Source organism: Cetorhinus maximus, chromosome 13, assembly GCF_964194155.1.
Source record: "Cetorhinus maximus chromosome 13, sCetMax3.hap1.1, whole genome shotgun sequence".
Classification (NCBI taxonomy): Eukaryota; Metazoa; Chordata; class Chondrichthyes; order Lamniformes; family Cetorhinidae; genus Cetorhinus; species Cetorhinus maximus.
The window spans coordinates 30,825,292-30,850,602 of record NC_135891.1 but is presented as its reverse complement, the minus strand read 5'-3'; the positions used below and the strand labels follow the sequence as shown (position 1 = coordinate 30,850,602).

The following is a 25,311-nucleotide window of genomic DNA, read 5'->3' as shown; positions in this document are numbered from 1 at the left end:
CATTTTGATTTTGGGGTGGCACAAAAGTTGATTATGGTTGTAACTAGAATATCCTTACAATTGACTCCAGTGTAGACAATAGCATTTCAGCATCTGTGGCATTGGATTCATTGGCATGGATCATGGCTGATGAGTTTTTGGCACTGACTGACACTGGCGAGTTCTTATCAATACCCAGCTGGAAATGGCCTGATACATTTAGCTTGGCAATATCCAATTCAAAATATCCATCTTTCTTTTGCTTTTTCCATTTCTCAGATTTTATCTTAAATAATATAGGACCTGTGGTCTAGCTGATCTTAATGAATGCATTTTGAGAACCTGAACTAAGCTTTACAAGCAGCAGTGTCATGATTTGGAGACTCGCGTTTTGGGACTAAAACTTTGCAGTCCTGTATCCACTAGTGTAAATCTGGTTGAGCAGGATGCCCATAGGCAAGGACATAGACCCCACCTCAAATGAAGGGGATGGGATTCTAAGTCACAAACTGTCTGCCCCAATTAAGAGGACTCTGTCCTGACTTACGAATGAAAATCATAGAAATCCACAATCACTTTATTGGACTGGTCCAATTGCCATTCTCATGCCATTCCAAAGGGAGCAAAAATAATTTTTATAAAGATAATCAATCTCAGAGGAATTGATTATCTTTATCTAAGAAACTTTTGGGGCCATCCCTTTGACCTTAACAAAATCCCTTGATATAGGGGAGGTTGGGCAGGAAGTCAAGCCTCCCCATGAATGAGAACTTTGAACGTTTCTTGCATGGCAGAATAAATCATTAGAGAACAGGTTCTGCCTTCAAATCCCAGGGATTGATTGACTCAGCACTTCAAATGCCAACATCAACTTCTTAATCATACTGTTCAAGAGGTGAATTTGTGTGACTTCTTAACATTGAAATTATAAACATAGACTAACTATTCCAAGTTATTAACTTGTTAACTATATAAGAATTCACTCAAAGTGCTCTCACTAATTTATAGCCTCAGACACTGGTCACCACTGTAGTCTAGTATCCATCAGCATTGACTAACAATGATACACTGAATTGCCTGTGTTTTCCTACTTCTTTTGTTCAGTAGCCCTGTTCATTAATGAGTGGCTACTCAACTACTCGGTAATTCTATTGCATTTATGCATGTCTATTAAGTATTATTGTATACAATATTAAGTTGTGATTTGAAACCAATAAATAATGTGAAGTACATGACTTGTGGCTTGGTCTTTTATTTGATGATTTAGCAAGATATATTAGCATAATACAAAAACACTTAGTCCTATAGAGTAGCTATCTAATTTCACATACTTGTGGAGAGACTGCCCACTGCTATGCAGTTGTAAGAAGTGCACTGCAAGACTGAATTCCCCAGAACAGTCAAACTAATATTTACTCTGACGTTGTGTTTAATGGACAAGAATAATACTGTTCCAAATTACCACACTTGCAAACCCACAAAAAACATTGCACAAAAATGAATCTGTGCTGTACGTGAATTTACCATTTTGAAAACAGAAATGAAGACCTTTGAATATAAAACAACTTCAAAGTTTAATATATGTGAAGAAAATTACAAATGCTGTACAATGACAAGTACACATTAAAAAGTTGTGAATATTCACAAAACAGAAATCTCACAGTTCATTTCATTTTTCCAGATGAATTGTAAAATACTTGGGAAGATTATCCCGCCGCCCCTACATCTTCATATCTAGCATTCTATCACAACCATAGGTTTTGTTAAAAGTTTTGTTTCTACAGAGAAATTGTATTTGTTACTCAATACATCAAAACATAAAAAGGAATAGGAAGCGATAAGGACTGCCAATTGATAGTGGCATATGCTGATGAATAAACAGCATATGCAACAATGCTGCAATGCACATTTCATATGAACTTAGTATTGTATATTATACATTATATTACATGATGCATTCATGAGTCAGTTGCAACACAAAGATCACATTGTCTGATTGTATAGTCTCTGGGCTGTAGATGGTTCTCTGACTCTATGTGCCCACAACTGCGTGACAGGACTATTATCCAATCAAAATAATGCCTTTTCTAGTCATGCTATCAAACCAATATAACATGCGTGTGCAGATCTCATGGTTATCAGGTAAGTTTCATGTTCTGAAACTCTCTGGTTCTTTCTAATATCTTGAGAAGATTCCTGAAACTAGAATATAATTACCAATACATTACAATAGTATTTTTAAAATTTATTTGTCTATTCTTCATAAAATTTCAATGCCTCGTTACTAGATTTTCCTGTGGAGAGATAAGAGTACTGCTGCCTTTCAAGTCAGTGTCATTGATGTCATTTGTTTTAATGCTGTTTAGATTTTTGAAGCAGAGGTCAGTATTGGTTATAATTTTGATCCATGTGCTCATGTCACTGGCATGCCATTGGTGGAGCCAATATTCAAGATGAAGGCTAGAGGTGAGTGACGTGGATACACAACAATGCTTCTCATCATTTCAAAACTGCAAAATGCACACTGCATGAAACGTTTTCAAAAGGCTATTCTGCCCTTTTAACTAATTTAGACTTTTCTGTTCCAATGAGCTTATATAGATTAATATGTTAGCCTAAAAATTACTGTTGACAACATCAGCAAACATTTACCTTGTTCACGTAACATTCCTCTACCAATTATTTAAACAGAACATTAGCCCTTAAATTGATTAACACTTGCAGTAAACAAGTGAAGAGAAATATGTCATCAAAACATTTTAAACATTTGTCCACTTATATCTACAACTGGCCTATCCATAATTGGAAGAATTGTGCTGTATATTGATTTAATTAAACTTGCTTATGATCACACAGTGTTAATACCATTGTCTACACATTACTAAGAACCAAGCTATTTCATATTCAGTTCTATGCTATTTCTTTACCTTTGTATCTTAATTGACCTGTTTAATTTCATACTTTTTGTAGTTAAAAACACAGTTAAATTGAATATAATATAAACTTGCTTACACTTACCGAGGTTTGAATATTCCTAACGAATGTTTCATTATCTTTTATTCACATCACTCGGCTTATTTGTCTCAGCTATTTTGTTAGTCCATTCCTTTTTATGCTGAATACACTAGATAATGTGTTAAATTATTCCTAATTTATAACACCGTCTGCAGGGTCCATATCTCGAGATCATATTATAGGTGAGACCACGCTAATTCATAGTTGTGTCTACCGCTTAGGCTTGATCCTGCCATTATTGTGTGCAGATCCCTGTTTCCAGCCCTCATGCTTCAAAATAAATGAATGAAGCAGGTGCTGTGTAAAATCAACAAATTAAATGGCTACAGAGTGCTTTTGATTTTTAGTTTTAAAGTGGGGATTTGCAGTGGGGGGACCCTGGCATTTGTTAAATGAAAACTTGCCAAACCGCTATATAGCGGGGCCCAGTGTAGTTTGTTCTCACATCCTTTAATCATAACTTCCTTTTCATGTATGTCTAAATCATAGTTCGTTTTTTGGAAGAACAATCATATTATTAAAATGTCTGTCAATAAAAGAGGAATTTTAATATAAAGATTGCATGGAACTAGAATTGTCAGTAAAATCGTTAACAAATTACGTTATCTGACCTTCAGTAAATGTACTTTATTCAAACTTTTACTTTTTCTCTCTGTCAGACTAGGAGGTTCAATTGTTGTTTGTTATATTTATTCAAGGTCTGTACTGCACGCTAGTACAGCTGACTGATTAGGAATTGCTGTTATTTATGCTTCGGGTATTTTGATCTGTCCTTGATAGCACATTCTGCAGACATATAGCTGATGCCACTGCTATTGACCTGCCTCTATTAATAACCCGGGCAGTAATGATTTTCTGTCAGACAGCCATTTGCTTGTGTCATTGCAACTGACAAGTCTGGACAGTATATGTGAAGCAAGCATTCTGTGCAAAGTTTTCATTCAAGCGTAAAAGGCAGGATTATGAAGCCTTCAATGTAATATTTTTCTTGTACAGGAGAGGGCAATGTTCTCCAAAAAGTAGCTTAAACGTAAAAGTCTGGAATTGAGATACTTTGCCTGTACCTTAAATATGCTTCCTCCATCCTTCACCCCACACTTCCCACTGCTTTCTTTTACCGAGAAATTGCATAAGAGATGCTCGCAGTACTGCATACACTAGGCCTTGGAAGCATCATTTTTCATAGCACCTTCATCACTGAACGGTAGAGAATTGGCTACGGACATCAATCAAAACTTTCTTCACATAAACAAAAAGCTCAGGGCAGGTATGAACTGTCACTTCCTCCACCGCACTATAACTAACCATGCTGCTACAGACTAACGCCTAATGCGAGTTGTAATGCTCTGAGCAATTAGTACAATGTCCCTGCTGTTTACCAGGCCTTATGAATTACATTCAAAATTTGAAAAAACAATATATATTTTTTAAACCTTGTAGTGCATCTTTCTTTAAAAACGTATATATGTAGGACAGTTGTAATTCACCTGACTGGACGTGAAATGACTCACCAGCAGCCTAGTATAAGTTGAATTAAGTATTCCTTTTAGTATAAATTGTAATGTGCTGGGATTGTGTGTTCTTGTTGTATTACATTTTTAAGACTATTGTTTTTTGCATTATTCAGACAATATTTCACATATTTTCCAATGTTTAAAAAAATATTGCTTAAGCATATAGCACTGTTCCTACTAGCAGTGCTGTGGAATTGAGTCACTACCAAGATGGGGTCATAGAATCAAGATTATGTATTAACCACAGACCAGTATATGATATTTTTGAAAAATAACTTCACACAGTTATCCAGTTACCATGGAATGGGAAAATCACTAATCTCCATTAAGTAAAATAAAAATCAGCTGCGATCCTAATCCTATTTGTGCTGGTGAAAATTCTTCTTACATATATCAACACCTCCTTGCCATTTGCTCTAGAGCTGTCTTTAACATACAGACTTCATCTGGCCTTAATAACCATACAAAAATGCATATGGTGCAGTTTCTGCACTTCCTAACAAGCAATGTATGAATAAGGGTACAGTAGATCTGAGCTCAATCAATCATACTCAGTGACTCTTAATGATCATTCAGAAAGACCCTTTTTACAAAATATAAGCAAAGGTCTGAAAGAAATGTTACAGTAATGCAGGAATTTTTCCTGTTTATGAAACAATACTTACAAGAGTGACAAGAAATGAGGAATTTGTAGTATTACAGATCAAAACACTTCACAATAAAAGATAGTGAACAATAGGCCAATTATACAAATAATAAAAGTTCATTGACATTTGGTAAACTATTGTTTCTTGAACAAATTTTCTAACAAGATACATATGTCGTATTTTGCTTGGCAGCATGGCACATTGAGTTGAATGTTGTACTGCTTCTCTGCTCCAGAAATCTAACAACCCCTCTGGTGGAAAATCATTTAACAGATAAAAGTCGTAGCTTCATGTTTCAAGGACCCAAAGTCTACTTTATGTATTTTCAGAGTATGGATTGACATGACTAAAATGGGCATCTTTCCTTCTGTGCATCTATGACTGCAAACCAATTCCAGGTATTGCTCCAACAAAGTCACTGCTATAATGCCCATATCTCTCCCCTCCAATGCGCAACTGTTCTTTCTACCTGCATGAATACGAGATGAAATACGTCAATCCGAAAAGAAAATGCAAGTTATGTTAGAAACTACTGTAAATTGATGTAGTAGGCAAGAAGTTAATTGTTTCAGAAGGTGATGATTGGAACCGTGTGAGCTGGTATTTGTTATTTCCTTCTCATGCTGCAATGATACTCTTCAGCTGAAGAGATAGTTGTAGAGAAGTCTTTTCATTTACGTAGACCTGTGGAAAAAATAAGAGATCAGTCTATAAATATTTTGGACTCTATTTTAAAACCTTTCCGACTTAATTTAAAACAATTTGTTTCTTCAGTGAATATAGCCAGTTGTTACCTGAGCCTTACAGGCAAGTTATAGATTTAATTCTATAAGAGAGTATTAAAATGGAACTTGCTGTTTCCAGTTTGGAGGTGGCAGGCGGGGAAGATTTTCCCTATTCAGAATCACTATCTATTGACCTCTATTGTAAGTTGTTGGGTGTCAGTTAAAGGCTGGATCAGGCTTAGCCTTGAAGCCCCCAACAAACAAATAGATTGTCAACCATCACTGTGAAGGCTAACATGAATAATGACCAAGGGTAAGATACTGAAGGACAACTTGTGCAAGCAGTACCATATTCCAGTAAGTTACCAAAAGCTCCAGTGAAGGAAGGGGGATATAATGAGCTAAAAACAAACCCGTTGGTGGAAGAAAGAGTTTTATTAACTGTTTCTTCAAATGCAAGAATAAAATAGAACTTAAAAGAAACATAAAAGAAATTGAAATAAAGATACAAAATCATTTGTAATCCCCAGAGGACAGACTCATGCAGCTCTCTTTGGGTTGGAGTAATGTGGATGATGGACTATTGCACCACTGCAATCATCTAATAGAAAGCTTTCCCCTTTCTCCAAAATAAAACTTCCTGTGCACTATACTATCTATTGGTTTGGCTAATAACTAACAAAACCCACTGACCAGTAAATGACTGAGGGATGAATAAACAATAGTGAAAGACAGCCTGGGAACTTGGATCCAGGACTAGCTGTTTAGAAGGGTGGTGCTTTAGCACCTGTTCTACTAAGTTGCCAGAATCAAAACAATATTTAATTTCTCATATGACAGGTTTCTTTCCTACTCCTGGATTCACATTGCTGATAGGGGCCTACACCTTGGGATTCACAGGACATTTCCTGCCAATAATTATTTCATTTTCAATACAATGCAACACAAATGTGACACTAAATGTTGAATATGGTTGTTTCATTCAGCCTAACTAGTCGCTTTCATATCGGTACTTAACCTTGCAATAGAAGAACACAGACAGGATGGAGACGAACAAAAAATAACCTGCAGAGTGCCTTTCCTGCAATTCATTTGGAAAACAGGAAAGCATAGAATTAGGAAAGACTCTGCAGTCCATTTAGCTGATCCCAAATATAACCCTACACGTCACTTTAATATTATGCAAGTTAATTCATCACTGAAATTCTACTTAAATTCAGGATTGGAAGGGTACATACAACCCCAGTTCTGTGGAAAAAATATTTTTTCTTAGGAAATCCTGGAAATAATTGGTTCTTCTGCTTTACTGTACATTGGTCCTCGCATTCATTAAACTTTAAAGTGAGTACTTTGATCAGCTTCTTTGATTTTGCCTTAATGATGTATCAAAGCATTGACCCCAGGTATTGCCCATTACAAAGATTTCCAGCATGAAGTACTCAGGAATGATAGGTCACAAAATAATTCCACTCCATGTTATGGTAGTGTCAGGGCAGTCAACTAAAGTTATGTAGTCTCTCTGATCAAGAATGGTTGTTGAAGGGCATTTTTTAAAGTCAAAACAATCTCTTTGTTAATTGTCACCGTTAAGTGTAGAGTTGAATGTTATATTGTTAAATGTTATATGGGATGGTAGGGGTGGTGGTGGGGAACCCATGATTCCATACACTGGCACGGCAAATGGGAAATTCGGGCATGCCTAATTTTCCAATTTGCACTGCAAGCCAGTGAGTCATGGGGAGATTGTGAAATCATCCCCAGTGAAATTTGCAAAACTCCTGTCTCGTGTCCAACCAGTACTAGTGTCCCCTACAAGAATGTTGTGGCTTTATTCAGACAAGATTTCGAAAAGGGAAAATAGACAGGTTAAAGGTGTGTGTTGCTAGTACAAAAATCCGTTACGGTGACAGGAGGTAATTACTTACAGATAAACTGGCTTTAATAGTACATGAGAGGGTTTCTGAGGCACATGGTAGACGGAGAATGAATCAAATCCACCTATAAAATCAACTGCAATCACAACATAATCGTAAATAAATAATATGTGTGAAGAACATCTTTGCATGGTTAAAGCAAAGCAACCAAACAGCAATTTTAATAAAAAAAAAACCAAACTAATCGAGATAAAGTTAAAATGAAAACAAAAAAAGGCTGTGATATAAAAGTATGCGAATCAAATCACACTTTCAGTAACAAATTTGAGGAAGTATTGCTTCAAGTAGAAAGTAGCAGGACGGCCCTGCTCCACTAATTCTAATCCAATATCATTTAAAACCTGCAGTACATCATTGTGGCACTTTCAAATAGGCAACTAAATGCTGTCAACAATATAAAGAGTTAGAGAAGCTCTACATGAGAAGGGGTTTAACTAAAAATACCCCACTTCCTTCTATCTGACTGGAACTGCCATTTTAAGAATTAAAATACAACCTGTAGGTCCATGCACTGCTAAACACTGCAAAGGGCGTGTGTTTGAATCCCAGACTTGACATTTATTCTAACTCAATTCCCTGTATTGACAGATTGAAGGTGTGAGAGAGCTGAATTAACACCCATAACTGAAGCTCGGATTAGGGTATTCTCTTAATTTTCATGACTTCCAACCCCAAGGAGTTACAGCTCATTGACTCAGCAATCTTTACGCAAATGCACTTTTAATTTGTCGTTTGAAGTCATTACTCATAACTGTTTAAGATCTTTTCAGGAGTGCAACCAGATCTAATGCTACTGGGAAAGGAAAGGTAGAGGGCAGCCTTCATCTCTTGCCCTTCTTATTTACAATTTAGGATGATCCCCTATAGAATTAGCATTAGCAGATATGTGCCCATAGAGCCATTACAAAGATAAAGCAAGGATCACTCTGGCATTGTCCATACTAGTTTAGATTAAGAAAGCATTTCTAAAAGGGTAATGTACATAGCTGTTCAAAGTGCAGAATGATACCCTAACTGATTATCAGAAAAGATTAAACAGGCTGGGGTACTTTTCTCCAGAAGGGGAAGGCTGAGAGTGACATGTCAGAGGTTTCCAAGATAATGAAATGGTTTGTTGAGATAGATGCAGAGAGGGTTTTTTTCACTTGTGAGTGAGACCAAAACTAAAGCCCATAAACAATATTCCCACTAGTTATTTTTGGAGTGCACAGGTGATTTACTTAAATGTGTGGTCCCATTAAATTTTTTTTGAGCACCTGCACAAGTGTGGTAAAGGGGCCGATTTGTGCGCGATCTGTGCAGGAACTTTTGGGTTGCTGCTTAACTGACAGGGAACATTGGCCATAAATATAGGATAGTCACTAAGAAATACAGTAGGGAATTTAGGAGAAACTCCCTTACCCAGAGAGTGGTGAGAATGCGAAACTCGTTATCTTAGGGTGCAGCAGAGGTGAATGGCATAGATGCATACAAGGGAAAGCTGGATAAGCATATGAGGGGGGAATGAATAGAAGGATATGTTGTTGGTGTTAGATGAAGAGAAGTAAGATAAAGTTCCAGTGCACCATACACCCCAGCCTGCTGGGCTGAATGGTCTATTTTGTGCTATAAATACTGTGCAACATAATGTCCTATACCAGACACAGCGCAAAGCAAATCTGCAGCAAAGCGCTACATGAAAAAATACATTTTCTCGAAGTTGAAGCAATATAAAGTATTATCTGTCTTTGTTATAGATGTTGTAACAGAAACACCATTTTAATACTCTACAAGACGCTAAATCAAGTCTCTATTGGTACATCCATTTATTTCATACATTCTAATTAAAAAGACACTCCTCGTTATGTAAAAGTATGGAAAAGTGTTATCATTTTTCTACAAAGGATTTTGAGTCAAGGTGCCAACAGTTCAGAGTCAAGCTAAATACTTCAATGTTATTTTGAGTGGAGACAGCAAATTAGCTATCATGTAATTAGAGGAGCATGGAGCAGACATGGTGGTCAGTGAACCCAAGACATTTCTGCTAATTCAAGCTGGCCTTAACAAAGTGCATATTAAGTTGAAATGTCACATGGTGCAAAGAAGAAAAAATAATTAAAATGTGATTAAGTGGTAGTAACAGTTAATGTACCACAAAACCTATTATCATTAATTATTTTAACAATATCTGTACATTATACCTTATTTGTCTAACTGCACTAACATCAATCAATCCCATTACTTGTAATTGTGTTACAGAATATAGTAAAGGGGTTAAAATAACACATTTATTAGTCTAGATAGAGGGCAGGTTAGCAGTTGAGATGGGGAGGCTGTAAAATTGGTCCCCATACCATGGGCACCATTGAGGCCCAATTAATAACCACAATTGCCTCTTCTTGCTGCCACTAGGATTTAATCCATTGTGGGAGAGGCACGTGCCAAGTGTGCTTTCACTGCTTGGTCCAGTGGCTGGGCAAGCTGGGGTTGGGGGTGGGGGGTAACCTCCTTTTTGGGCCCCGCTGTGCCTATCCAAAGCTCCCCAATACCTTCCCATTCCTGGATTTCCCCTCCCCCATGCCCTGTCCACCCGACCCCCCTACCCAGGAAGGCAAGCCTTGAGAAGAAGCTGGCGACGAGAAACAGGGAACTGGAAGTGGTAGATTTGTGGCCAAATTAGTCTCCTTTGCCGGCAAGGAATGAATTGGAATTTGACGGACCTCCAAATTCAGAAAACATGAGGAAGGGTGTTTGTCTGCCAGCATGCCTCAGCAATTACCCCCGTCCCCACTCCCACTTAGCATTGAAACTGCTCCATCAATGATCACTGTTGGGGACTTGATGCAGATAGGGATGGAAGCCTTGCCCCGAGCCAATTAAAAGCACAACGATCTTGCCCCAACCCACCCCCCTGCCCCAACACCCTCCCCACCCACAGCATAAAATCCAGCCCATAAACTCTATGTCGGTTACCGGCAGCTATTGTGCTTGTTTGGACTGATGCATTTGTGTCCAAACACATAGACAGATTCATACCTCAAAATCTTGCACGTGCATGAGCACAGGTACACGTGAACACACATGCACATAAACACAGACATGCAGATACACAAGCGCAGATACCTTTGCATACACGCAAACACAGAGCATGCAAACATGCATACATAACTACTAGAAAAGTAACTTCTTGTGTCAGGATACTATTGATTCATGAGGTTTTTTTGTACAATATTTTTTACAGCAGAGAGTAAAACTCATGGTGGATCATTGGGTTTCTCTCCCAAAATCTATAATGGGGAAAAATAAAAACAATTTGACAGCAGCCATGCAAAAATTTCCCAAACTAGTTTTGGGTCAATTGTATTGGAACCAAACAGATCAGAATTAAAAAAAGCACCTTCTTTAAACACACCAAGGTTGTAGTTATTGGTCAGAGACTAGGGGCAAAATTTCCCGGTCGGCGTGTGAGGGTGGGCCCAACGCGCCGACGCATGAAATGACGTGCGTTGAGGTCAGATGTGCGTCCTGATGTCATCATGCTCAGTAGCGATGTTTCGTTCGGCGGGCACACACCGGAGTTGGCTGCGCGCCTGCTGATATGTAAACGGCCTATTAAGGCCATTAAGTTATTCTAAACGCCGCCCGTCCAACCTTAAGGTTGGCAGGCTAGGCGAAAAGGCCAAGCAGCCTTCGCGTTTTTTAGGAAACCTCATCCACAAGCGGGATGAGGTTTCCTAAAGCGTTTATTAAATAAATAAATAAAAATTCATAAATTTAAAAACATGTCCCAACTCATGTGACACAGTCACATGAGGGGACATGTTTAAATACATTTTTACACCTTTTGTTTAATAATTTTATTATCGATTCAATCTCCCTGAGGCAGCTCTGTGCGAAAGAGCGCTGGCCCCGATTCTCCCTCCTCCCCCTGCCTGCACAGGTAGCGCTGAGCGCTACCAGCTGTGTTTTACGCTGGGCGGGCCTTAATTGGCCCGCCTGCGTAAAATGGCGGCACGGAGCCGATCGCGAGTGGCGATTGGCTCCACGCCCGTCCCCTCCCGCTCCTGACAAGCCTGCTCGCCATATGAAAAATCCTGCCCTAGCAGATGTAGCAAACATTTTAAAAGCTTGGTTATATTGCCCAGTTGCATATCACACTCTAGCTGCCAAGAGAGAATTCTACACATGGGTAGAGTTCTGCTCCTAGACTGTATATCTTCAATGTTTTAATGCAGGTAGCAACATTCTCACAAGGCTACACAACGACCCAGAGATTCCCATGCAGGATGTACACTGGTTGACCCCTTTAAGCTATCGTGCTTGTGTAGCAGTACAAAAAGGTTAATGCGCTTAAATGAATAGGCTGCACACAACAACAAAAAAATAGAGGGAATCTTGTACAGGAGTGCACACTCTCAAATTTGAAAAGAATCTCCAGGAGACAGTGAATGCTTTGTAAACCTAGCTTAGCATTGCAATGCTTATACTCTACTTGGTGTCAGACCCAAACAATGTGAGATGCTCTTCTCAGGGGGTCTCACATCAGTCCTTTCTACAATCATATTGAGCCCTAACTCCAGAAATTGCTGTCCATCAACTTAAAGTTGAACCACTAGACTATACATTATGTTTGGGTTTTGAATGCAACAGTACTATATGTCCTACCTGATTGGTCGAAATCATGTGACTATGCCATGAGGCAGTCTCTCTTCAGGCTGCCATTTTGAGATCAGTTCAATAAAACCTACAATGAGGAAGCACTGAGAAGCCCCATGGTAAGAATTTTACCTCCATCGGGGAGGAAGTGCAGGAACGGGCGCGGGCGGTCGTGCCTCCGATCGGCACCCCCAATTGGGGACCCGCTGCCATTTTACATGGGCAGGCCAATTAAGGCCCGCCCAGCGTACATCCGCCAGGAAGCGCTATGCGCTCCCTGTGCGGGCGGGGGCGGGGATTCCCTCAGCTGAGAATGTGCTCTTTCGCGCATGTGTATGAAAGAGTGCACTCATCTCCCTGAGGCTAAGTGCTGCCGCAGGGAGATCAGCACCAAATTTAAAAATGGTGAAGGAGCAAAAATAAACTTTCCCTGACATGTTCCCTCATGTGTCATGTCCATCACTTTTAATCAAACATTTATTAAATTTTTTAAAACCCTCATGAAACCTCATCCCGCCCATGGATGAGGTTTCATGCTTCTGCTGAAGCCTGCCAGGGCTCCCGGCCTGCCTGCTAACCTTAAGGTTGGACGGGCAAGTCCATTCATTGGCCAGAGTTTTTACCTTGATGGGAGGGCGGGCCCCACCGGCTCAGTGGCAAGCGGGCAGCCGAACTCTGCCGCTGAAACGGGGCCCACCGTCATTTTGAGTGGGTGGACCAATTAAGGCCTGCCCAGCGGCCTGCCCGACAGGAAGTGCTATGCGCTTCCTGTGTGGGGGGTGGAGGGATTCCCCATCTGTCAAAGTGCGCTCTTTTGCGTATGCGTGCGAAAGAGCGCACATCTCCCTGAGACAATGTCACACGAGATGGGACATGTTAATAAGAAGCACATAAACTTTATTGAAGTTTTTAAAAATGGACATGAAACCTCATGCCGCCAGTGGATGAGGTTTCATGTATTATAAGAAGCCCGCTGGGGCTCCTGGCCTGCCCACCAACCTTAAGGTTGGACAGGCAGGGCATTTAATAAGCTTAATTATCCTGTCAATGGCCTTAATTGGCCATTGACAGGTCGGCGGGCGGACAGCTGATTCCGCTGTCCGCCCGCCTTCCTCAATATTTAAATGGACCGGGATGACGTCGGGCGTCATTTTCCCGTTGGCGAGCGGGCCCCGCCCCCAAATTACCGACGGGAAAATTCTGCCCATTATTTCAATTACTTCTTAAATGGCCTCAGTAGACTATTGACAGGTTGGTGGTTGCACAGCTGATTCGGTTGTGCCCCCACCGGCCTGAAAATTGAAATGACGCAGGGTGACGTTGGGAGTTATGCCCGACGTCATCCTGCGTCACTTTACGTGTGGGTGAGCGGGCCCCGTCCCCCACCCTAAATATTCTGGCCATAGTGTTGGAAAGTGGAGATAAAATAGAGCTTTAAAAATCCTTGAAGTACTGCAGAGAAGACACAGACAGGCAAACAGAGATGTTCAACTCTGCTAAAAGCTACTGAAAAAGGACAAGTAAAAGCACACACCGAAAGCTACAAGTAAAATACTGAGTGAGTAACATAGCTGCTGTAAACTTCCCCCTCCCAGCTCCTGTCGAACTGAAAGGCGATATATGGAAGAATTGGCAGTTTTTGCACTTGCAATAACAAAGCTACGAGCTGGAAACAGATTTAATTAACAAGCTGGAACCGATATGAGTAGCCACACTTCAAACACTGGTGGGGAGGGACTGCTACAAAGTGTAAATCTAACTGACGAACAAAGAAAAAAGACAGCAGAGATTTTGAAAGCCTTGAACAAACACTTTGAACCCTCAGCAAATGTTACGTCTGAACACTATGCCTTCAGCACTAGAGCTCAAGTTGAAAATGAGACCATCGAACAATTTATGATTGCAGTGACACAGCTTATGGAATCATGTGAATTTGGACTGCCAAAAGATTATCAGATTAAAGATAGATTAGCCTTAGGCATTTGAGGCCCCTTGGTGAGAGCAACTACTTAAAGATGAAAAACTGACGCTCAAGAAAACTATAGACAAATGTAGAAATGTGAAAGTTGTAAAACATCAGCTAGAGCACATATATGGCAGAGCAGACCAGGAGATACGTTATGCTGAGAGACATTCCAGGCTGAAAAAGCAGTGTGATCACAAAGTGCAGGATGGTAATACTGCGGAGGACAGCATATAAAGGAAAAGAAGGAAAGCAGTATTTTAACTGCAAGAAGCAGAATCAATTTGCACACAAGTCTTCGGCAAGAAAAAAGCAAAACAAGCCTGTACAGATTGCCACTGAAGAGATATCAGCAGAAGAGTCTGATGAAGAACTATACAACATACAACAGGTTGGTTCCGTCAAGTCTATTGGGGACAAACAGTTTGAGACTGTTAAAATGATGACCACGGAAGAAGAGTGTCAGATAAACACTGGTGCGTCATGCAACATAATGACCTTCACAGACCTATGCGAAGTAGCACAACATAACGATCCAAAAATGAAGCCCTCAAAAGTAAGGTTGAGGCTATATGATGACACAATGTTCAAACTGAGAGGACAAATTATGCTGAGAGCCCAATGCAATGGCAAGAAAGAAGATCTAGCATTCCAGATCATAGACGGGATGTAACAGCCACTTATCTCAGCTGAAGCCAGTCTAAAGCTTGGACTGGTAACATTGAACATGCCACCAGAGAAAGGGCAACAAAAGACCCCAGAGAAAGTGAGACAATATTCAAGTAAACCGCAAGATGGCTGCCAACAATGTCTGTGCAATGAAATGCACGAGCCGCAGGTAAATGAAGCAGTTCCACAGGAAAATGCTCGCATCAAAGCTGAACTGGAAGATTTGAAGTGCAAGATTCAAGCTGAGTATATACTTTTGAAAACACACAACAAATTGAAGTCTTCAACGAACCAAGCTGTGCAAGATCAGAACAAATAAATTTCAGAGATGTCACAAAGGTACCAGGAGGAAATAATGACCCTCAATTCCACAGTTGGCAATTCAAAGCAGGAGTTGAAAAAAACTTAACCAGATGTGCAGCCAGGCAAAATGATAGGCAAAAAGGTACGCAAACTTGCGACCCTGAAAGACTCCTTGAAGGAGCAATATGTAGCCATGGAAAAACATAAGGAGCCAGTCAAGGTACAAACCTTCAACACTTTCAACAGGAGTCAGCCCATGTGGAAACGTGGGACATGCATAGAAAAATTTTCACCTCGATCATTCGAGGTAGAAGTGAATGACCAAATATACCGGCACAACCACAGGCACATACAAACAACTAGCAAAGCTGTTCCTTCACAGCAATTGGCTGATCAAGAAGATGGGATCTCACCAGCTGTACTGAGTATGGAACTACCATCAATCCCAGAGGTCCACATGTTGCCAAGAATGGCAATGGAACCACAACAGCTGGGAACAGTTGTTCGCGTGTGTCACGTGTAACTCACAGTTACACATTATCCTGCATCCAGATGTGTCTTCTGTTCATTAGGAAAAGGGGGATGTTTGGATCTTTAATTCATTATGAAAAGGAGGATGTTTGGGTTTTGAAATGCAACAGTACTACATGTCCCATCTGGCTTGCCATAGTCATTTGACTATGCAATGAGGCAGTCTCTCTGGAGGCTGCCATTTTGAGAGAGAAAGCACTGAGAAGCTCTGCTGTCTTTAAACACGAAACACATTACAACACAGGCATGGAAAGTATGCTGTGAGAGACTAGCCTATAAACACCTAATCATTCTTCTGAAGTTCCTCGCTCATATATTTTAGCAGGGATATTGCCATTTAAAATAATTGGATTACACTTTTAAAGGGATGCAGGAACAGAGAGATCTAGGGATTCACAAAGACAATCTTTGGTGGTAGTAGGACATTTTTCATTAAAATATATGGGATTCTGGACTTTATAGAAGAATACAGGACAAAAGCAATACAAAAATACTATAATGGAAACATCAACACAGATTCTTAGTTTACGAGTAAGAATGGTTTTATACAAACACCCAATCCTACCTCTCAGTTATTATTCACAGTATCTGGACCAAAACTGGAGTGGACTGAAAACACTGATCCATTTCCTCATGTGCTGCTATGCACAAGATGCCTGCCACATTTGCTTTCTTAACAGTTTCTGCATTACAGGGTATTCAATGCAAAGTGCTTTTAGATATTTCTGACATGAGAAAGTATTGTGAAAAAACAAGTCTATCTTTCAATAGCGCACAACATAGAAATTCTGTACCACCATTAATTTATTTTAAAAGACAGCTTGGTGCAGTGAGTTATCCAGGTTCAAATCCAACTTAAAACAATTGTGTAAAAGTCTGCTCTTTGTGACATATCTGATTGTCTCAAGTGAATGAGTTGGGCAATCTTAAGGCACTTCCTAATGGGTGTAAGTCCACAATTCTCAAGTGAGAATGCCCACCTATGTCTCGGTCTCAGTCATATATGGTCCTGCAACTTCCTCCAGACCACTCTCTGCGCAACTGGAAGCCAAGCACATTATTTATGCTGACACTTCAATGGGAGTCTGCATTTTTGAAATACCATCTTTTAGAGGGATGTAAACATGATTGGATGGGTGGTAATGATCCCATTATACATTTGAGAACAAGCAGGGAATTCTCCCAATTTCCTAGCAATATTTCTTCATCAATTAGCATAATTAGAAACAATATGTGTGTTGTTGGTATCAGGAAATTATGTCTGATCACATAACACCTACAATGCAAAAGTAGCCATTCACAAACGCTTTGGAACATCCTAAGTAGAGTGGCAGGGTGCTATATAAATGCAATTTCTTTCTCTAGCTGCCTCTAATTTGAGACAAACCTGCAAAATTACTCAGAGCTGGAAATAGCACACAGACATGGAATGTTTTTCTGGGGTACAAAGAACTTTACTCTGCATCTAACCCAAGCTACACAGCACCTGTAAGTGCTTATGCTGACACTAGTTGGAAAAATGTCCATAGCATGGACATCCCTCATCTTGATGTGAACAAGGATTGTCAGGGGTACAACTGCAATAAAATGCCCATAGAGGCTACATGATAACATGGTGCATTCAAATAGTTCAGCCCTGAGTGATACAAAGAAATGATTTGAGAGCTGCATAATCTATAACTAGCCAAGATCAAAAGATGCTAAGGATAAAAGAAAACAAAATGTATTTGTAATTTTAGTTAAAGCAGATAAGGAGTGCGATAAAATGTAATGGAGGGAATGGTGCTACAAATTTACTTTTTACATTAATTCCATATTTTTGTGTGCTGCATACAATATTTTTATTTGAAGGGGGATAGTAATTTGCACAAGCAGATGAGATATAATGCATAGGTTAATGTGATACTATCCTGAATAAACATTTTCATATGAAAATAGCTAATGGTACTCATAACAGGGAAAAAAAATCATAGCCAAGAGTGAGGGGAAATCCTCCAAAATGATTTTCAATTCAGAAGCTACACCATTTACTTCAGGGCAATGAAATGAATTGTGGCACAGTGAGAGAAGAAATTACATATAGCACAGAAACAGGTCATTCAGCCAAATGGTCCATGCCAGTGTTTATGCTCCACATCAGCCTCCTCTCAACCTATTTGATTTAACCCTATTCTTCTGTTCCTTTCTCCATCAGGTGTAATTATCTAGTTTCTCCCTTGAGTACATCTATGCTCTTTGCCTTAACTCATCTTTCTGGTTTGAGTTCTGCATTCTAACCACTCTCTGGGTAAAGACGTTTCTCCCAAATTCACTTTGGATTCATTAGTGACTATTTTATGGCCTCTAATTTGGGTCTTCCTCCCCAAAAGTGGAAACATCTTCTCTACATGCACTCTATTAAACCTCTTCGTAAATTTAAGAAAAAACATCTATCAGGTCACCCCTCAGCTTTCTCTTTTCTAATGAGAAATGAGCCCCAGCCTCTTCAATCTTCCCTGATTGATATAATCTCTCAGTTCTGGTGTAATCTTTTGTCAATCCTTCTTGCACCTTCTCCAATGCTTCCATGGAGACTACAACGAGACCCAGTATGCCAAGTGTGATTTAACCAAGTCTGTATAGAAGTTCAACATGAATTATTTGCTTTTTAATTCTATTCATCTGCAATGAGATATGTTTAAATAGCATTCTGACATTTGGAGGTAGCTTTTCTAAGTATACGTATACCTGACCCAGCACAAGTACTTACTGGGAATTTGCAGGCAATGTGCCAATGATTTTTCAATATGTGTGGCTGGCTGGCCAGACTGCTCACCATTGCTGAGTGTTCAAAAACTTTAGACTATATGGCATATCAGAAATTTATTGTAAAATAAATACAATATTGGCTTGAGATGAAGTGTCAGAGATGCAAATGAACTCTAAAGTACATTAATTTCCTTGTCATTAATTTCCTCAAGCTATATTGTGCGTAGATGCTTTGGTTCAGAATTAGATAAAGATGATTTCTGTATGAAATATTTTAGCTCCTCCGCTATTGTGACACAATCAGAATACTGTGGGTTGAATTCCCATGCTGTTGTCAACTCAACACTTTGAGCCCCTTGGTTAACTGATCTTCTCCAGTCCTAAACCAGGCAGTTAAACTCAGTGTCATATGCTAGGTTTTGCTTTCAGCCCCAAAGCATGAATTATTCATTTTAAATGGATTAGCTCCACTGCTAAAATAACAAGGAGGGGAATTTTAGAAGGATACATTAAGCACTCATAGGTTAGTATCCTACAGGATAATTTAAGGGACATAGGTTTGATTTCTTCAACAAATTTCTTTAAACAAACTTAGAAATTAAATATACCATTAGAAAAATGCCAGTATATTTTTATGCTATTAAAAACTGTTTAATTTGAGCAATAATATACTGGGCCGAATTTTCGATTTGGGGCAGGAATCAACAGTCAGGACTGTTTCTGGGTCCTGAACCCACCCAGGCAAGGGAAACACTCACTGATCTGATATTTTCATAAAGTTGCCCCATTAACTGATGTGGATACAGGTTTCCTGTCCAACTAAGGGCAGCGGGCAGGCTTTCAAAGCTGGAGGTTCAATCAGAGGCCTTGCAAATTGAGAGGAGCAGCAGGCTGCAGCATGTCAATGAGGGAGACTTTGCCTGAGTGAGACAGAGACCGAGGGAGCATAATTTGGTACAAAGTGGGAATTCGGTGTGTGGGGGAAAGAGGTGCTTTAGGTAAGGTTTACTGCAAGAAGTAAAGTGTCCTGACTGGCGAGTTCAGTGAAGGGCGGGCAGGAGGTGCTTTTTTCTTCTACTCTTTTTCAGCCTCCAGTATTCGATTTCCACTTTGGTGCAGCAGAAGGAGCAGGTCAACCAGTAACTGGTATTATTAGAAACTGTAAGTTTTATCAGTATTTTAAAGTTTACAGGCAGTGCCAAAACCTATTGGGAGGTGTAGACTTTATTAATTATAAATTAATTAGCAATTGATAATTAATTAACACATATTGAAGACGGCAGAGCAGTTGATGTGATTGCAGGATGTGGGAATTTCTGGATACCAGTGTGATCCAGGGCACACACATTTGCAGTAAGTGTTTGCGGCTGCAGGAACGTCGGCTCAGAGTTATTGAGCTGGAGGCCGAGCTGCAAACACTGCAGCACATCAGGGAGGGGGAAAGTTCTGCATAGCCAGCATGAGGAGCTTGGCACCAAATGAAGAAGCAGAACCTCAAAGGCCATAATCTCTGGATTATTACCCGAAACAGATGAACTGAGAGCACACAGAGAAATAAATAAGTATGATCTAATAGCCATTACAGAGACATGGCTGGAGGATGGCACAGCTTGGGACCTGAATATTGAAGGGTACAGGAAATAAGAAAAAGGTGGAGGGGTGAGTCTGTCAGTCAATAATGGTATTAGCACAATAGAAAGGGGTGAGTTAAATTCAGGAAACCAGGATGTGGAAATGTTTGGTAGAGATGAGAAATGGTTAAGGCAAGAAGTCACTTCTGGGGGTCATGTACAGGCCCCCTAATAGTAACAACATGATTGGGTGGAGCATAAAGAAGAAATAATGGGAGCTTGTCAGAAGGCACGGCAATAATCATGGGAGATTTTAATCTACCTGGAAAAGTCAGATGGGCAAAGGTAGCCTAGATGAGGAGTTCATAGAATGTTTCAGAATAGTTTCTCAGACCAGCATGTTCTGGAGCCAACCAGAGGGCAGGCTGTACTAGACCTGATATTGTGCAACGAGATAGGATTAATTGATGATCTCATAGTGAAGGCAACCCTAGGTAGCAGCAATGATAATATGATTGAATTTTACATTCAATTTTAGGGAGAGAGGAGTGGGTCCAAGACCATTTTTTTAAACTTAAATAAGGGCAATTATGAGGGCATGAAAGCAGAGCTGGCTAAAGTGAATTGCAAATTATTTTAATGGATAGGTCAATAGAGATGCAGTGGATCTAAGGGGATATTTCAGGATACACAGAATAGATACATTCCAACGAGTGAGAAAAAGTCGAAGGGATGGACACACCATATGTGTCCAAATTATTATAAAATTTAAAGAAAAAGCATATAATTGTGCAAAGACAGGTGGGAGGTCAGAAGATTGGACAGAATTATAAGGAACAGCAAAGGATGACCAGAAGATTGATAAGGAAAGAAAAACTAGGGTACGAGAGAAAGCTAGCCAGAAATATAAAAACAGATAGTAAGGCCAGGATTTCCTGGTCGGCGAGCGGGGGCGCGGGGCCCGCTCGCTGACGCGTAAAATGACACAGGATGACAACGGGCGGAACTCCCAATGTCACCCTGCTCCATTAAATTTTCAGGTAGGCAGGGACTCAGCAGAATCAGCTGTGCGCCCGCCGACCTGTCAATGGCCAACTGAGGCCATTGACAAAGTCGTTAAACTAATTAATGGACCTGCCCATCCAACCTTAAGGTTGGCGGGCAGGCTGGGAGCCCTGGGGGGCATTAGAAAAAGCGTGAAACCTCATCTATGGGCGGGATGAGGTTTCATGTAGATTTTTTAAAATGTAATTAATGTGTATTTAAAAGTTATGGACATGTCCCAACTCATGTGACAGTGTCACACGAGGGGACATGTCAAGGAATTTTTTTTTTCTCTATTTTTCAGATTTTTTATTGTAGAGCCGATCTCCCTGAGGCAGCACTTAGCACCAGGGAGATGAGTGCGCTCTTTCGGGTGCTTGAGTGAATGAGTGCACTCTTGGCTCAGGGAATCCCCCCCTCCCAAGCACAGGGAGCGCATAGCGCTTCCTTGTGAACGTTACGTTGGGCTGGCCTTAATTGGCCCGCCCACGTAAAATGGCAACACGCCCCCGTTTGGGGGTGCCAATAAGAGGCGCGCCTCCGCGTGCCTGCTCTTAAACATCCCTCCCAATGGGGGGAAAATTCTGCCCTAAGAGTTTCTATAAATATTTTAAAAGAAACGAGTTAACAAAGTGAGCATTGGTCCCATAGAAAGTGAGTCTGGGGAATTGCTAATAGAAAACAAGGAGATGGCAGATAAATTAAACCGGCATTTTGCATCAGTCTTCACTATAGAGGATACAAGTAACATCCCAGAAGCAGCTATAAATCAGGAAATAGAAGGGAGGAAGGAACTCAGGAAAATTACAATCACCACAGAAGTGGTACTGAGTAAACTGTTGGAGCTGCGGGCTGACAAGTGCCCTGGCCTGGATGGACCTCATCCTAGGGTCTTAAAAGAAATGGCTAGCGAGATAGCTGATGCATTGCATTTAATTTTCCAAAACTCCCTAGATTCAGGGAAGGTCCCATTAGGTTGGAATATAGCAAATGTAACTCCACTATTCAAAAATGGAGGGAGACAGAAAGTGGGAAACTACAGGCCTGTTACCTTAACATCTGTCATAGGGAAATGTTAGAAGCTATTATTAGAGAAGTTATAGCAGGGCACTTGGATAAGTCCAATGTAATCTGGCAGAGTCAACATGGTTTTGTGAAAGGGAAATCATATTAACCAACTTATTGGAGTTCTTTGAGGAAGTAAGATGTGCTGTGGATAAAGGGGAACCAGTGGATGTTTTTTTTACATAATTCATTCACGAGATATGGGCTTCACTGGCTGGGCCTGCATTTATTGCCCATCCCTAGTTGCCCTTGAGAAGGTGGTGGTGAGCTGCCTTCTTGAATCACTGCAGTCCATGTGGTGTCGGTACACCCACAGTGCTGTTAGGAAGGGAGTTCCAGGATTTTGATCCAACGACAGTGAAGGAAGGCATTTCCAAGTCAGGATGTTGAGTGACTTGGAGGGGAACTTCCAGGTGGTGGTGTTCCCATTTATCTGCTGCCCTTGTCCTTCTAGGTGGTAGTGGTCGTGGGCTTGGAAGGTGCTGTCTAAGGAGCCTTGGTGAATTCCTGCAGTGCACCTTGTAGATGGTGCACACTGCTGCTACTGTGCGTCGGTGGTGGGAGGAGTGAATGTTTGTGGATGGAATGCCAATCAAGCCGACTGCTTTGTCCTGGACGGTGTCAAGCTTCTTCAGTGTTGTAGGAGCTGCACTCATCTAAGCAAGTGGGGAGTATTCCATCACTTTCCTGACTTGTGCCTTGTAGAAGGTGGACAGGCTTTGAGGAGTCAGGAGGTGAGTTACTTGTCACACGAATCCTAGCCTCTGACCTGCTCTTGTAGCCACGGTATTTATATGGCTAGTCTACTGTACTTAGATTTCCAGACAGCATTTGATAAAGTGCCACATCAGAGGTTATTGCATAAAATAAAAGCTCATGGTATAGGGGGTAACATATTGGCATGGATAGAAGATTGGCTGGCTAACAGGAAGCAGAGAGTAGGCATAAATGGGTCCTTTTCAGGTTGGCAAAATATAACGAGTGGGGTGCCACAGGGATCAGTGCTGGGACCTGAACTGTTTACAATTTATATAAATTACTTGAAAGAAGGGATGGATGGGATGGCTACCAAATTTGCTGATGACACAAAGATAGGTAGGAAAGTAAGTTGTGAAGAGGGCTTAGGGAGGCTGCAAAAAATATATAGATAGGTTAAGTGAGTGGACAAAGATCTGGAAAATGGAGTATAATGTGGTAAAATGTGAAATTGTCCATTTTGGCAGGAAGAATAATAAAGATGCTTATTATCTGAATGGTGAGAGATTACAGAGCTCTGAGATGCAGAAGGATCTGGGTGTCTTAGTGCATGAATCACAAAAAGCTAGTAAGCAGGTACGGCAAGTAATTAGGAAAGCCAATAGAATGTTATAATTTATTGCGAGGGGAATTGAATACAAAAGTAGAGAGGTTATGCTTCAGTTATACAGACCACTAGTGCAACCACATCTGGAGGACTGTATGTAGTATTGGTCACCTTATTTAACGAAGGATGTAAGTGCGTTGGAAGCAGTTCAGAGAAGATTTACCAGACTAATATCTGGACTGAGTGGGTTGTATTATGAGGAAAGGTTGGACAGGCTAGTCTTGTATCTGCTGGAGTTTAGAAGAGTAAGAGGCGACTTATTGAAACATATAAGATTCTGAGGGGTCTTGACAGGGTGGATGTGGAGAGGATGTTTCCTCTTGTGGGAGAATCTAGAACTTGGGGTCACTGTTTAAAAATAAGGGGTTGCCCATTTAAAACAGAGTTGAGGCAAAATTTTTTCTCTCAGAGGGTAGTGAGTCTTTGGAACTCTCTTCCTGAAAAGGCGGAGCAAGTGGAGTCTTTGAATATTTTAAGGCATGGGTGGATAGATTCTTGGTAAGCAAGGAGGTGATAGGTTATCGGGGGTAGGCAGGATGCAGATGTGAGGTTACTATCAGATCAGCCATGATCCTATTGAATGTTGGAGCAATTGCCCACTCCTGCTCCTTGGTCATATGTTTGTGTATTTGTTGAGAGTTAGTAACAGGGAGGATGCTTCAATTTGGAGGCACTATCTTGCCAATGTTTTAAAAATTTAACTAAAATACAGAAAAAGCAACCAGGCTACCAGTGTGGGAGGATGGGGCAATTCTTCCAAAGTCTTCTGCTGCACCCAGGCAGACAATGATGGCCTGTAAACCTGCCTAGCGTGTTGGTCTCCCAACCTGCTGCTGGATGCCCGCCTCCTGGCAGTTAAACTGCACCCCCCTGTCACCGTGTTGGGAAACTGGAGGTCAGTTAGAATATCCTAGTCAGCCTCGTTTCAATGCCCTTAATATGGCTCTTAATGAGCCTAATTGGCTATCCGCCTCATGGGGGCATGTGGCTCTCCCGGGCCTCAAATCTGCCTCAACAAAAATGGACAGCACCGGGAACAGGGTTGGGAAATCGGCATGCTGCTATTTCGGCATCCGCCTATTTCTGGCATTGGTCCAAAAATCTAGTCCCCTGTCTGTGCTCATGGTCTCCACTGGAATGCCTTTTGGAGGCCTGCCGTGATGTTCTCCACCCCCACCCTGGCCAAGGGAGGTCCAGCAATCTCACCACTCCAGCTTGGGAGGCGGTGGTCAGCGCCAACGCTGCACAGAAGAGGGTGCCAACCAGTGCAGAAAGAGGATGAATGATGTCATTCGTGCCACCAGGTTAAGGCAACCATCTCATCACTCTAAACTCACACACTCACAAGGCCATCACACATTTACTGGCATCTCACTCAATGCCAGTTCATGGGATATCACCACTCACTCTCAAACACACCCTCACATTTCCATCTGGCTTCATTTCCTCTGGAGACTGCCTCCTCAGCCCTCACCATCTTGAGGCCACTTGCGCAGATCAACATGTGCCCCCATACACACCCTGGGATACCCCCCCTTCTCCAGTTCAGCCTTCGCCCTGTAGCCTCTTCCCTTGCCTGAGGCGACTTCTTCCCCTTCCCCAAGC

General features: G+C 41.0%; 1 protein-coding gene across 3 annotated transcripts in view; it reads right to left on the bottom strand.

Annotated features, from left to right (window-relative positions):
* Positions 1 to 25,311, bottom strand: part of LOC144688520 (sodium/potassium-transporting ATPase subunit beta-1-interacting protein 3-like) — a 298,615-nt gene that overhangs the window by 10,830 nt on the left and 262,474 nt on the right. For 2 of the 3 annotated variants that reach the window (XM_078555200.1, XM_078555201.1), the window contains 2 exons: positions 7,806 to 7,890; positions 1,540 to 5,839 (listed from right to left, as the gene is read on the bottom strand). In XM_078555200.1, coding sequence (XP_078411326.1) covers positions 5,830 to 5,839; positions 7,806 to 7,890 — 95 coding nt within the window. In that variant the 3' untranslated portion in view covers positions 1,540 to 5,829. Of the gene's footprint in view, positions 1 to 1,539; positions 5,840 to 7,805; positions 7,891 to 25,311 lie in introns of those variants that run through there. The other variant, XR_013578426.1, reaches the window with a different exon arrangement.